The 15,401-nt window shown below is 32.4% G+C and overlaps 2 protein-coding genes across 2 annotated transcripts in view; one reads left to right on the forward strand and one right to left on the reverse strand.

The window, feature by feature from the left end:
- Positions 1-8,747, reverse strand: part of LOC111623445 (cysteine-rich with EGF-like domain protein 2) — a 24,362-nt gene extending 15,615 nt beyond the window's left edge. The window contains exons 1-3 of the mRNA XM_023366026.1: positions 8,674-8,747; positions 4,981-5,135; positions 4,800-4,882 (exon numbers count right to left, since the gene is read on the reverse strand). Coding sequence (XP_023221794.1) covers positions 4,800-4,882; positions 4,981-5,127 — 230 coding nt within the window. The 5' untranslated portion in view covers positions 5,128-5,135; positions 8,674-8,747. The remainder of the gene's footprint in view (positions 1-4,799; positions 4,883-4,980; positions 5,136-8,673) is intronic.
- Positions 8,736-15,401, forward strand: part of LOC111623446 (m7GpppX diphosphatase-like) — a 14,953-nt gene continuing 8,287 nt past the window's right edge. The window contains exons 1-3 of the mRNA XM_023366028.1: positions 8,736-9,080; positions 10,281-10,426; positions 10,501-10,725. Of these exons, the coding sequence (XP_023221796.1) occupies positions 8,774-9,080; positions 10,281-10,426; positions 10,501-10,725 (678 nt within the window). The 5' untranslated portion in view covers positions 8,736-8,773. The remainder of the gene's footprint in view (positions 9,081-10,280; positions 10,427-10,500; positions 10,726-15,401) is intronic.

The following is a 15,401-nucleotide window of genomic DNA, read 5'->3' on the forward strand; positions in this document are numbered from 1 at the left end:
AGCTTTTCTATGTTAAAATTAATTAAAAGCAGGCTAAAGGCTGTTATACACGTTACGGAAATCCTTTGAGGATTAACCGTGATTTTTTTTTCTATCTATCCACCTTTAAATAAAAATAATTCTTTATACGTTGGGNGATAGTAGTTGTCGCCCTTTCTTTCCGAACAAAATTTCACAAAGTCATCTTAGCAATATTATCCAAACTGCCAATTTACATAGAACATACTTAAAGCAATTACATTAATTGTACAAACTAGTAATTATTATTTGTATCACTTACAATTCATAAAGACATATGATTTAAGTTGTAGCTTTTGGTTAAACCGCTCCTGTGTACAATTACCATAACTACGCTATTTGGCAAACTAATTTACATATTTACTTGAGCTGATTTTTTGAACCGATTTCTGATTTGACCGAGAAATCGGTCAAATTTTCTCTGGCCTTAGTATAAACGTTGTCTCTGACAGTCAAGTCACAGTCACCAGCATTAAAAACAAACATCCATACCACCTAGTTACTGATATTTATTGCACTATTCATCATTCCACCAACAAATATTTCTTGAACTGGACTCGTGCACATCAGGGTAATCCTGGTAACGAGCAGTCAGACGAACTAGCAAAGGAGGCCACCACTGACTTCACTCTCACCACTAGTTATAATAATATGAGCAATTCCATCTTAAAGCACATCCTTTGGAACAATCTCCTCGAAAACTGGCAGAATGACTGGAACAACAACTGTCAATCAATTACCAATAACTTCTTCCCGCATATCTCGGACCTTTATAACTGTAAATGGTTGAAACTCAACCATTTCACATTGCAATTTTATACCAACCATGGTAATTTCCACTGCTACCTTAACAGATTTACCAACTACTCGAACAATACATGATCCCTCTGTGGCACTCAAGACAGAGCACTCCATTATATTTTCAACTGCCCAATGCTTGATGCTGAGCGGCAACATTTAAAGATTATAATCAACTCTCAGGGAAAGGACTGGTCCTGTAGTTGCAACGAGTTGATCAGCAAACATTCCACTTACGTTTAATTCAATCAGCTGGTCAACAAATACTGTAAACTTGCAGCTATCCATGTCTCAACTAGCTCCTAGCAACATAAATACCACCTCTTATATCTTATTCATATTGTTATGCAATTCCATTTATGTATTTGACCTTTGATGTGTACTTGTCTTGTATATTGTGTTCCAATTCAATGTCTTGTATATAAAGTCATTCTTATTTGTTACGCAATCTCTAGTATGTAATTAAACTGCTTTGTATATCATGTTATGTACATAGTGCTCCATATCTACAGTCACGTCTTTTATTTCATACCTTGTATATAATATCATGTTATGCTATGTTATGTACTCTATTCCTCTGTAACTTTACTGCTGTATGCATTTTCAAATCAGTTGTGCTTATGCGGTACCGGGCTTGTACCTTTGTATGGCAATAAAGAACTTGAACTTGTATCTATTCATTATTTATTTATATATTTATTATTAAATATTGTATTTATCCATATTTATTATATTCAACTTTTATTTAAACAAACTTTTATTTAAGCAATTATTTATTTATATTTATTCGACTTTTCTTCTGTTATAATGTCAATAAGTGGGAGGCCATAGATCACTAACAATACTCCTATAGATACAGGGGTTGCTGGGGAAATTTTTAAAAATCAGCAACCATTTTGCCAGTTTAAAAATTTTTTGCCATTTCAAATTATTTATCACCACCAATTTTACTAATTAACACAGGTCTGGTAAGCTTATCAGTTTGGAATCTGGAAAGCAAAGTAATATGTATAAGTTATCACTTAGAAATAGCAATTGATAATGGAGAGTGAGAGATTAACTTCTTTATCCTTGTTATCTATTAAAAATGCTGTTACTCAGAAAATAAACATTAGTGAAAGAATAAACTCTTTCAATTTAAAGCCAAGAAAAAATATACCTAAATTATAATTGATTAAATTAAAATTACAGTTAAATATATAAATATAAAATTGCAATGTTTAACAATACTTTGTTTCCGTTTGTTCATCTGTCGTTCGCTCCAGTTGACAGTCCAGAATTTTACAAACACTGTCAACTGGAGCGAACAATGGATGAACATTAAAGATGGAAGTTTAAAGGTTGCCTAATGTAAAGACCACCAGACAGTGGTCTTTACATTTGACAATCTTTAAACTTATGCTGTTGCATGCACCAGCTGCAGTCAGGGATTTTATCTGGGCAGTCTTTTTCCATATATCCAAGCTTGCAATAATTATAACATTGTAGGATAGATATAAAATCATCTCAGCTGCATCTCAACTATTTTAAATTCACTTTCCTTAATGCAATAAGCTTCTGTATCTTTGGATCCAATTCAATAACCCAGTTAGTAGAGTTTTTATTTCTGGGTCCTAATCGGTATTTAAGCTTCTCATGATTTTGAAACTTCTCAGGGAAGTATTTATCCATGAAATTTTCATTTTTGCTATATAGTAAGTTAATATCTTTTATATTGATATCTTTTGATACAAATCCTATCATTAGTCTTGGTTTAAGCTTTTTTAACTCTATAGTCTTGAGTCCAGCTTCAATCTGAATTTTATTCATTAATGTCTCCTCCTCTTATGGTGTGGAATTTCATAAGAACACCTCCAGTCTTTAATTTTTTCATATTTTGAATTCCTGTGCTCTTTTGGCTAATCTCCATTTTAAGAACCTGCTTGAACTTTTCTGCAGTGTCTGCTTGTTCTCTGGTTGGACCAGCACAACTTCTCTCTTGACTTCCTTTCTTTTTGAGCCTGCTACTTGGACATATGTGACTGGAGTAATCTTAGCTCCCTTGAGGATCTCCTCAAGTTTAACATTACTTTTTTTTAATGCTTGCCTTTGGCACTTTTGGCATTGCAAGCAACAAATATTTTATTTTTACAAGACACTTGTATTATACAGTGACCTTAGTGATGCAGGTGATACTACTCAATGTGATCCCCATTCCGAGAGCATAAAACCCAAAGGTGATGAACAAGTGTTTGATGGCCAATCTTAATTAATCCTTTCTGTGATGCTTTTCATACGCAGCCTGATACTGTCTTTTGAGGCTGCCAAACTTGCAATGTGTTCTCAATAAACCATATTTCTTAGTGTCCTCACAAGGAAAGTACTTTTTATTATTTGAAGCATGAAAAGTGGTGAGTTTTGTTAATAATTTTATTTTTACAGAAATATCTTCTACATCCTGCAATGTCATCATACCAAACTTGGCATTTGGACTATAAAATTTCTCTCTAGACAAAATTGAATATGAATTCTTAATTGCAATCACCCAGCATATACAGTGGAAACTTGATGAGATCAGGAGTCTTTCAGATAATCCAGATACTCATTTGTGTACATCAAGCACTTTGAATTTAGAGTTTCACAAATTACAAATACTCTAATGCAATTACTGTATTTGAAAGTAAATTAATTTACTCAAAATCTAAGAATGTTATGCATATGACCTAGTTTTGTGTTGCTACACTCAACAGATGATGTAGTAATTTCTAATTTCTAGTTGCGTGAAGACTTTGTTCTGTGTGTATTTTACTCTATGGTATGTACTGTACAACACTACACATTCTAGTTTTCTTCTTTTTTAAACCATTTCAGATAATCTGAAATTTTGGATAATTAAATTTCTACAGTATTTGTAAATATGTTATTTGTATTTCTGAATAAAAAGTGATGATCTTTCAGACATAACTTATCTTATCATTGAATAAAAGTTTTGAATAATAATTTAAATTCTGCATTATGAAATATTAAGTAAAATTTACAGGGTTATTATGATTAAAGAGTAGATGTTCAGAGCTATCTAAAGAAAGAACTATTGGGCAAATCTCAACCAAATTTGGTATATATCTTTACCAGATTTGGATGAGATTTGGTTGAGTATTTAGTTTCAATTGTTGAAAAAATTTTACTTCAAAGTTCAGTTGCTAGGGCAAAATATGGCACTGTTCTCCACAATGCATATGTTATAAATTTGGGAGTTAAGAAACAAAATGCCATAATTTTATTTCAATGTGGATATAGACAAGAAGTGTGAAGTTGATGATTACATTAAAGATATGGCTCTATGTGACCTCCATCTACATGCTGTAAAACTACATTTGCTACACAATACATGAAATGATAGAATATAACTGATCTGTGTGGAGTTGTTGCACATACTGTGAAATTTTATCTTTTAAGACAGCTAGGTTTAAAACATTACCTCAATAAATGAAGCTTTTCAGGTAGTCCCATAACCAATGGTCACATGTTTTGGAACTGATAATTGTGGCAGCTGTAATGTTGGAAACAATCAGCTAATCATTCTCTTACGTAAAAAATGTTGCTGCAGTAAGGCTTGCACATTTAAACTGATATGTAGGTGCTTACCATCTTGCATAAAGATTGTGATGTTTGGATAATTTTTCAGATAGCATTGGAATATAATTTTCTGGCTCCTCTTATACCCAAGATTTGTTGGAAAATATATATATATATTAAAAAGACATCAATACCTAATTTCACTCTAGCAGCTGAATTTTAAAGTAAAATTTTTTCCCCAAAAATTGAAACTGCATACTTGAGACCAGTATGCATACTAAATTTGGTTGAGATTTACCCAATAATTCTTTCTACAGAGAAATTTGAATAGCTAAAGTTTTAATTACAATCACACAATATTCAAGATATGTGTTGTTGTAATAAATAAATAAATTATTGCAAAAATTAATTTAAAACTATTTTGTCACCTATTTGCATAACTTCCTAAGCGACTCTCCTCCCAAGATGCATCACCACCTTCAAATTTTCCTCTTACTGTTGATTCTATACCCTAGAAAGTCAAAATAAATGTAGAATAATTTATCTTTTTAATTAACATAAAAATTCATTTTAAATACTGTATAATTTTTTTAAAAATTTAAAATATACCTTTTCAAATGATTTTGTGAGAATTTTACAAATCTGACATGGTGCCAATGATTCGTCTTTATTGTTAACTGCAGCGTCATTCAAATTCATATTTTTGATTAATAATAATATGTATAAGAAAAATCTAGACATGTAATATATATCCATATCACAAACTGAAAATAAAATATCAAAATTTGTTAGCATCATGTAATGTTTTATTCTTTCTGATAGCAAAATTTTATAAACATAATTTGAATTACTGCATAAAGGAATATTTATTAAAATATTGGGTATTGGGTTGTTCGGAAAGTTTGTAGCGATAAAATGGATGCAAACAACATGCATTATCTACACTTGTTTCTTTTTTTTTTATCGTAAAGGAAAAAATTCTGTACAAACAGCAAAAACGATATGTGATGTTTATGGTGGGAGTGCTGAGCAGAATCAACTGTTCAAAAGTGGTTTGCAAAATTTAAAGCGGATAATTTCAGCCTTGAAGATGCTACCCATTTAGGAAGACCTCCCATTATTGAAGAGGACCAGATCAAAGCATTATTGGATGAAAACCCTCATTATACAACTTGAGAAATTGCAGACATAGTGAATTCATCAAACAGTACCTTATTTCAACATCTAAAGAAGCTCGGATATGTGAATCATTATGACATTTGGATACCTCACGACTTAATGGAAAAGAACTTACTGGATTGCATCTCCATTTGTGATTCTCTTGAAAGATGAAATGAAAATGACCCTTTTCTGAAGCATTTAGTGACAGGTGATGAAAAGTGGATCGTTTATATCATCATCAGCCGAAAACAATCATAGGGTAAGAAAAATGAACCACCATTAAAAACTCCAAAGGCCCATCTTCATCCAAAGAAGGTCATACTCATAGTCTGGTGGGATTGGAAAGGAATCCTGTACTACAAGCTGCTTCCACAAAATCAAACAATTGATTCAGATAAGTATTGTTCCCAATTGGATAAACTGAACATGGCAATTAAAGAAAAACGTCCGGAACTGGCCAATAGAAAAGGCATTGTGTTTCAACAAGATAATGCCAGACTGCACGTCTTTACGAACATGCCAAAAATTATTGGAACTAGGCTGGGATGTTTTACCTCAGCCCCCATACTCACCCAACCTTGCCCCATCAGACTACCATTTGTTCCGTTCTCTGCAAAATTCCCTTCATGATAAAAACTTTGATACTTTGGAAGCTTGCAAAAACCACGTGGATCAGTTTTTTGCGGGAAAAACTGGAAAGTTCTACGAAGAGGGTATCATGAAGCTCCCCCATAGATGGCAACATGTCATTAAAAACAATGGCACATATGTAATGGAATAAAAGTATATTTTTAGTTTTAAAACAGTTTCTTTTATTTCTCTTAAAAATCACTATGAACTTTCCAAACAAACTAATATTTCAGATGTCCCACAATGAAAAGCATCTAGGTGGTGAGGGACTGGCCCAACATATCCAGGACACTACTACCCATGAAAAATTTCCAAAATTCCCAAGCCAGACTTAAACCCGAGTTCCCAAGCAACAAACTAACAGCTTTACTGCCTCGGTCGTCTAGCCATCATTAGATTTTAGGCAGTCAGAATTGCCATCCCGGAAATTAGAACTCTTACCAAAAATTTGTATGCTTATACGAGTATAACGACTTTACATTACATATTTGTCCAGAAGCAAAAATCAACTCAACATAATTTATTAATATGTTCATTCAGTTTGCAGGATTTAAATCCTATTCTAGGAAAAAATCTTTCTTTGTAGAATTTCTAAATTTATTAATTAAATTAAACATTATTTCTTATTATTAACATACTTATAAGATAATAACTCTGTCAATCTCTAGTCTAAATTATGTAATAAATAGATTAACTTCTAGTTTTAATATACTATAGAAAATTTTGCAATAGTTAGTTATTTGTGTGAATTAAAAGGTTCTAGATTGATTTACTTTATTTAAAATGTATAAATTCTTTTATTTTAATCAAATCTTAATTAGTTTAGATTTACAGATTAGACAAATTCTCTAATACTAATAGGTATAAGATTTCTAAAACAAAGTAGAAAGATTTATTAATAGGATTGGCAGAGCAGTTCATATTTAGGCAGGACCACCTCCAACCGCAGTCAATCGTAAATATAAATTCGCAACTAACAAGGTTACCGAGAAAAAAATCATTTAAACAGATGCCAATCTGAAAAAAAAGAAAAATCAGTCACCCTTCCCTTCTCCGGTAGCTCCAGCCCAATCATCTCACTGCAGTCGGAGGCACGGAGTGCAAAGCAAAGCAAGGTAAGGCCATCGAGAGCACGGACAGAGTAGACACACAAATAACCGAAACCAAAAAACACAAAAAGCATCCATTTTGGCCGACAAAAGATACGGTCACTTTAGTTCGTTATAAAATAAAATCGCTAGCATTACTAATATCTTAGGTTCTTCTTAATTTAATCGAATTTTTGTACAAAAGCAAAGAGGTTGTGTATCTGAAGTAAAAGTGCAACTAGTGTGCCACCTTTTGAAAATTGCTAACCTGGACGACAGGTCAGGTTTGTTCGAATAGAAGTTCCTGATGCATGCACAATGTCATTTTACAATGCGAAGAATAATGTGCATGGCGGTTCTAAATCAGTTACAGTTAGGGACTAGGGACTTGGGACTTGCGTAGGAGTAACCTAAATTAAGAAAGAACAGGTACAGATGACTTAGCTCTATTGGACATTGGAGAGACGTGTACGATAGTACATGCAAAAAACAAAGAAAAAAAAGTCAACAGGTTGTGCGCCACATGTTGGCGTAAACAGACTGACTAACATGGCAGAATTGCATATGAATTTCAGTGAGTGTGAGTTCTTTCGCTGTTAAAATAGTGTAAATTTGTAAAAATATTTGCAAGAACTTTGTTTCATCATAATTTCATAATTTCTACGAAATTCCCAGACAAAATTAATAGTTCACCCGGACAGCGAGTCAATTCCCGGACTGTCCGGGTGAAAACCGGACGGGTGGTAACACTAGGTGCAACTCCGTAGACACGAGCGAGCAAGAATACGTGGCAAGAAGAGGCGATGACATTTCGCTCTCTCCGTTTCTAGCTACGGTTTATTACGACCAGACAGACGAGAACGAGAAACAGAAAGCGCAAAACTTCATCACCTCTTTTCGCCACATATTCTAGCCGGCCAGCGTGGGCATAGTTGCCCCCCCGAGAGTAATCTTTTCTTTCTTCGCAGAATACACCAAATTGCTTTTGGACGGTCGACGTCGCTCGCACGTCAGATAATTTGTTAGTTTACTTGCATTTCTGTGTTAATTTTAACTCGAAAAATATATTATATATTGTATTTCGACCAAGAACAGGGCTACTTTATATCACTCATTCTTCATATTTACTTCAATACATTTGTGTAATCTTAAAGCTTATTTAAACGCCTTGGATAATCTTACTTAAAAATGAATAGATATTCTGATAAACTGTAACGAAAAATATCAATTTTAAATGAATTTTGACGTTAATATATTTACAAACTCGTATATTTCGATTGTCACAACGTCCAGTACCTTCGATAATTCATAAACAACAACAAATTATGGCAAAATTTATCGCTAGATTGTACCTAAAGTTTATATTAATACGGTATTATATAACGAGAAACGATTAGAATAAATAATATTTAGGAAACTTTACCTTTTTTCAAATTTTCCTTAATGCAGACGAACTACGGCAACCATTTCCTGTGACGTCACGCACCATCTGATGGCAGGATGTGACGACACGGAATAGGGAAATGGCGGCATCGGTTAATAATAAGAAACGAAAGATAGAAGATTCGAAGGATTCCGTTCACGATACGATCGAGAATCTGGAGAATTTTCGTTTAAAGAGAATATTAAGTGAGGATACGTCGAATAAAATTATATTTTTAGAAGGGAGTTTCGCGGGAGACGACAGATCGGCCGTTTTGATTTTGGAGAAGACTTCCTTTGTTAAAGATAAATTAAGTGGTTGGTTGAGTGGCGAAACGTCGCTACAGAAAGTTTTCGCTAACGACATATATGGATCTTATCAAGGTTTTACCAAAGCCGATCTTAACAGTAAGTTAACTTGTAACAATGAAGCTCGTTGATCCTCGAGATTGCTGCAGTCTGACTCTTTATTCGATGTAACGAGATCACCCCTTAATTTCTCGGCAGCTCTGTATAACACTGTTCACTATCACACAGTTTCACTGTATTTTCGTGTTTGTTTCCAATCTTATATCGCCAATTTCATTGGCTGCCTTTGGCAGACTTGACAATTCCGGAGCAGTTATTTTTCTGCCCGACGCCCTCTACGGTAGCACTGTTTCGGAAAGTTTTTGGTATTTTGACGTCACGTTTGGTAGCGTCTTTCGTTTATGCTACTCGTCGCTACCCGAAACCGACCGACCGTGGCTGCTTTCTGTTTGACGCGTACGTTGTCGGTCGTACGGCAGACGTAACGACTACCGATTGAAAGGCCTTTGCTCGGTTATGACGGTTGACTCTGCCCAATGCATAGTTGACTGTTGTACCAAACATTGTTTTATCAAATTATCTGTAAATGCAGTATGTTTCCCGGTCGGGTTACCATCGCTTCTTCCCAGAAATGTAGTAGGAGGCTAAGCTGAAAAGATGCAAGTTCCCTACTGCAAAATTTACGAATGCTCTGTAATATGTATAATAATGACATACAATATAAAATCAACTTTATTTTTGTAGTACTGTATTTATTTATTCTCTGTCAAACTTTCTTACAGTATAACAAATGTCACCAAGCCCGATAAGTATGTAGAAACGTGACCGAACGATTTATTTATATTGGCGGAATTGTAGTCCAATTATTTAGTTATGTTTTTTTCTTATAGTAATTTACAAGTGTGGAAATGAACTACGTGCGCTTTCGTAACTATTTGTGCAACGAACGTCCTTAAAGAGGTCCTTAATATCCTTCGGATACTCGCAGTTTTCTTTTTGGTTATTTCCTCGGTCTAGTAAATTGCATCGTAGTTGGTAAAATTTTCTTCTAAATATTTTCTCGTCGTTCTATTTGGAAATGTTAGTTTCGAACCTGGCAATAATGTTTAAGATGGTAAAAAAAAACATTCGTCCGTCAAATATACGTGCTGCATTTGGTTTTTCGGGTCGAAGTTAAATATAGTATAGAGCTGATTCAAAATAAATAAAAGTTTTAATTTTTAACAATTAATACACCTTACAAGTATTAATTTTTCATCATAATATATAAGTAACATACATAAATTATATTTTTTGTAGGTATCAAGGCCACTATAATTCATCCTGCCAGTGAAAAACATATTCAAAAGTATTCTCATCAGCCACTCCATTTTATTACAGAAACTATAGAAATGTACAAAAATGTGACGCTTCCATATTTGGAAACAAAACAATTTTCATTACAGGTATTTTACTTTTTTGAAAGTTTTGCATTTTTAATAATCATGAAATAAATAGATTATTTTATTAATTTTCTTAGTGGGTTTATAATATCTTGGAACATAAATCGGAAGTAGATCGTATAATTTGTGAAGATGATGATCCAGACGTTGGTTTTATATTAATACCGGATTTAAAGTGGGATGAAAATCAGAAAAATAGCTTGTACATTGTGGCAGTATGTCGTAAAAAAGGTTTGCGTTCGTTAAGAGATTTGACTGCCGAACATATTCCTCTGTTGAAAAATATAAAATCCAAGTGTCTGGTGAGTATTATGTCATTATTGAATCACCAGTTTAGTTAGAAATATAGTGAATAAACAATTTCTCTTTAACATTTTATCCTTTTCTTTTGGTACATAATCAAATAAAGATATTTTAATTTGTGATTGTGTATATGTGTGTGTGTGTGTGTCTGTGTGTGTGTGTGTCTGTGTGTATATATATATGTGTAAGTAAAATCTTGTTAAACATGTTAATTAATGAAGTTAGCATTAAGAACTTGAATTAGGCCTAATTGTTATTTAGTTTGTTAGAATATGATGAATTTAACTTAAATTAAATGAGAAAAAATCTTAATTTAGTAATAAAAAAGTGATTTTTTTTAAAATGACTTTATAACAGTTTTAATTAAGCTTAATTGCTCTTTAATTCTCTGCTTAAGTATAAATTAGTTTGTGTTAAGTGTAATTAAATCATCTTAATGCATGTGAATTATTGTTTGTTATGGAAAATATACAGAAATAATAACCTAATCATCATTATTTTGTTAATACAAATCATCATCTCGCTAAATACTGAAAGTTTTTTGCATTATGAGTGCTTGAATTTTCTGGCCGGAGTCCCCCGCCGGCGCTGCCCTGAACCAGTCTTTTATAAATTCGTCACCGCAGTAAGAATGTCAAAATTTAAATTCGCGGGTGCGGGGTGCACCGGCACAGCTTGGAACTTAACCCGCCGGAGGTGGCGTCGAGAAACGGAAGAGGACGAGGGAATTTGAGGAGAATCCCCCCAGAGGAACGTGTTCGGAGTCGACGCCATATGCGGGGCTCCCTGCAAACATATAAGACGCCACCGTGTGATTTAGATTTTGACATTTTATTGCTTCCTAAATCAGGATAAGTAACTTTGTTATCGCTCTCCTAGATTTTATGCCACGTTGTAAGTAATAATACATAATTAAATGTTACGTAACTTGTTAGATAAGTACAATTTGCAATTTCTAATTATAGTAACTGTGTTTATTTTATTAGTAATTTTTTTTTCTTCTTCTTCTTAAGTGTCTTCTTTCAGTGAAAAACTGAATAAATATGTAATTAAACTTGATTGTTGCTAGATTTATTTGTTAGGAGGGTTGTTTTGTAGAAATTTTGCTGTTTTAATTATTCTGGATTGATAAAATTAATGCGCAAACGTAATGACGAACGATCTAATCTCTGGGTTGTATCTGTTAAGTGACGAGTTTTGTAAGCATTTAAAAATAAATAAATTTCGGCCGTGTTTACCAATTTAATAATAACGTTCCGGTTGTATTGATTAAATTTACACACGTTATTGATATACGTTTTATTTAATTAAACGGTAGCATTTGTGCGAGATGTTTACCGAAAAAAATCAATAGCGTGATGATCGATTATACTCGAAAACAGATAAAATTTCTTACCGATAAATTATTAAAACGTCAACTTGTCTCTCGACGTCCGTATTTGCATTTTTATTCTGGTTTAAAGTCGTGAAACGAATTAAATAAAGTAAATTGTGCCTACTGGTTTTTATCTCGATGCTATTTATTGTCCTTCGGCAAGAAAATATACTTGCATTGGCAAGAATTATTTATAAAATGAATTCGAGACTAGAATATTTTTATAATTAAAATGCTGAAGATGGTACTTACAATAATTTATTATATGATATCTCAGCATGTGATAAAATTCCGTCGTAGCCTTGATTTTATTTTTAAATAAAATTTTCTTTTTTTTCCCCCTATAAAACGGTTTCCCAATACATGTATTTTAATTTACGTTTTCTGTACGAATAACAAAATGCATTATTTAAAAGTTGCTTATCATAATGTACAGGATCTTCATATGTATTGCTAATGTTAGGATCGGGAAGAAAATTACTTTATAACTTCCATTTTTTTAAAATTAAAATCTGAGCTGGTTTGATTAGAGGGACTGTCGGTAGTTTAATTTATAAACGCCTCGATATTTGCTTGTTAAAATATCTGAACGTATGCCAATTTTTCTGTTTTCCTGATACATTAAATGTAACTTTTGTTTATATTAAGGTAAAAAAAATAAAAAACAAGAAAGAGAAAAACCTGTCGGACGATCTACATCTTTCATTTCCTCCTTCGCTGTCGAAATTGTTTAAATATACCTTAAATATAGGTAAAATATTTTTCTGCAGAATCACAGAAAGATTATTTCCTTCCAATTCTATAATATTTTTCTCATTCTCATTTCCTTTTTCATCGTTTACGTCATTAAGAAAACTATTAGGAATTTAATAATAACAGAAAAATTAAATTTGAAAACAATTTTGCAGCCTAATTTAAACCGTATTGGTCTTCGCAATTCCATAACTCGTAGATCACAGGATATTATTGTTTGTAAATTACATTACGTTTGTGCCTGTCGCTTACGACAGACTATTCCTTATTTCGGTAATGTAATCCAATAGGTTGTTGTTTAGCGCTAGTAAGAATTCGAATTAATTCATTTACATGTTTACTTATGAACTTAAAGTGTAAAGTTTATAAACGTCATTTAGATAAGTTCGATGTTTCATAAATAAAAACATTCCTTTATAAGAGTACAATTTAAATCAAATTATTATTACTATTAATAATTAATACTTAAGCTTTCAAAAGTTTAATAATATTTAAGTAGGTTATTTAATTATAAAGTGCTTATTGTGAGAGTTGTCGAAATATTACTTTAGATATGCACGTGCGTTATTCGACTGTTGAAAATATAGCACTCGATAACTGTACTTTTCGAGCTCCGATGTGGTTTTTTTAAAGTCAACTGCTTCAGAAATTAGTAGAAATTGTTTTAAAGTATTATATTTTTAATATATTTATTGTTGGAAAATCAGTTGTTGTCGTCTGAATGACGAAGCAACAAAATGTTTACGTCGTCTTCCAGGTTATTGATTTTTGTCTCTATTAATTAGATGTATGTTGGGAATGAGATTATCAATGTGTCTGCCTAAATTTCTCAATTTTCTTTCTTGTTTATTGCATCCTATATTTATATTTTACTAGTATAATCCAGAATTTCTATTTAAAAATTAAACAGATAGCATTCTTATTTTTCTGAGAAGTTTGTATTTCTTGAAAAAATCGTTTTCAAGGTTTCCCAAACCTCATTAGTAAAATCACGTATCATTAATTAACTGAAATGATATTTAACACTCTGCAGCACTGAATTTTCTTATTTTTTTATGATTAAATATGCATTTCATTGTCAGTTTCTCCAAACTTAATTTCGTAATTACGTATCGAACAACTTAAATTGCGGATTTTATAACTGACAAATGAAATTACTTTAAATTTCTACGTTTTCGCAAGCACCTGACTTAAAAGACTAAAGCAACGTCCAGTTTATGGGAAAATATAATTATAATTTAATGATTAATTATATAATATAATTAATCGTTAAATTATAATTATATTTTTGGTGCATAATCACATTGGTACAGTTTGGCTTTGTAGGCCCTAGGTATTTTGAACGAGGACGGGCCTACTAGGCCCTTCTACGTCGTTCGACTGTATAGAAAATGAAATATTTATAATAATTCATTGAAAATTACCGATTTATCGTATGTATTAGTCCACTTTGTTTTCTCTGTGATATCTAGTCCGTCGATAAAAATTATTTGTAGTAAAGTGATTATCTTTTATTTATTTAACTAGTTATGTATTTGTTTGTCGTCGTCATTTAATCGTAGTTGTAAGTAAATAAATGATAAGATTAGATTTTTAAAATTGTGTGGTACGTAAGTAAATTAGTTATGCTAAAATTTAACACGTAAATGTATTTTATTAAGTCAAAATATTTGAATTGCTTTAACGCTTTACATGCAAAAGGCTGTCCGAATTTGGCATTTCTCTTAAATATTTATAGCGTATCATGCGACACGATTTGCAAAAATCAATAGAATTTTTATTTTACTTATTAACTGAGAAAACAATTTTAAATGCAGGTAGACTGAATTGTTAAAATTCAACTTGTTTCTTCATTTGGGCGAAGGCTAACTATGTTAGTTGGAATCTATATGTCACTTGTTAAAGAAATTTTAAGAAAAATCCATCCCTTCCAAAAATGGGAGATAAATTCCTTAGTAGCGTAGATGGAGCGGATGGTATCTCTTCGAACGAGTCTGGAATCTACCCTCCACCCAAAAACGCATTTTGCGGAACTCCCGGCTCGTCTTGCCAAGCTCTGAAGCACGCGGTGGCAGCTCTAAGTAGATTAGATGATTTCACCTGCGAGAAAATTGGATCCGGATTCTTCTCCGAAGTATTTAAGGTAAGCGAGTCCTTCGTTTCTTAATCTCCACAGAATTTAACGCTAACAAACGTACCGGAACGTCAAATTTATCGGCCGCAGATATCGAAATATTAAATCTAGTTACGATCGCCGCATTAAATTAATTTCGATAATTCGGTTTAATATTCGTTTAGTAAACCTTCTATCAGAATAAATTTAAATTTATTGATTTTCGGTGGCTAATCGTCTTTACTGCAGAAATCAATGTTTAACAGGATTATTGATTATTTGTTCTATTTGTTGCAGAAAGCTTTTCTGCTTCATTTAATATGGATTACGAGATAAATTCCGGAAGAAACTGCCATTTATTTAAACAATAATATGAAAATATATGCTTTTATTAGCAAATTTTTGTACGAAATGGATTTAAAAACGACGAGCGA

Source organism: Centruroides sculpturatus, unplaced genomic scaffold (genome assembly GCF_000671375.1).
Source record: "Centruroides sculpturatus isolate CEXI.00-Female unplaced genomic scaffold, Cexi_2.0 scaffold315, whole genome shotgun sequence".
Taxonomy (NCBI): domain Eukaryota; kingdom Metazoa; phylum Arthropoda; class Arachnida; order Scorpiones; family Buthidae; genus Centruroides; species Centruroides sculpturatus.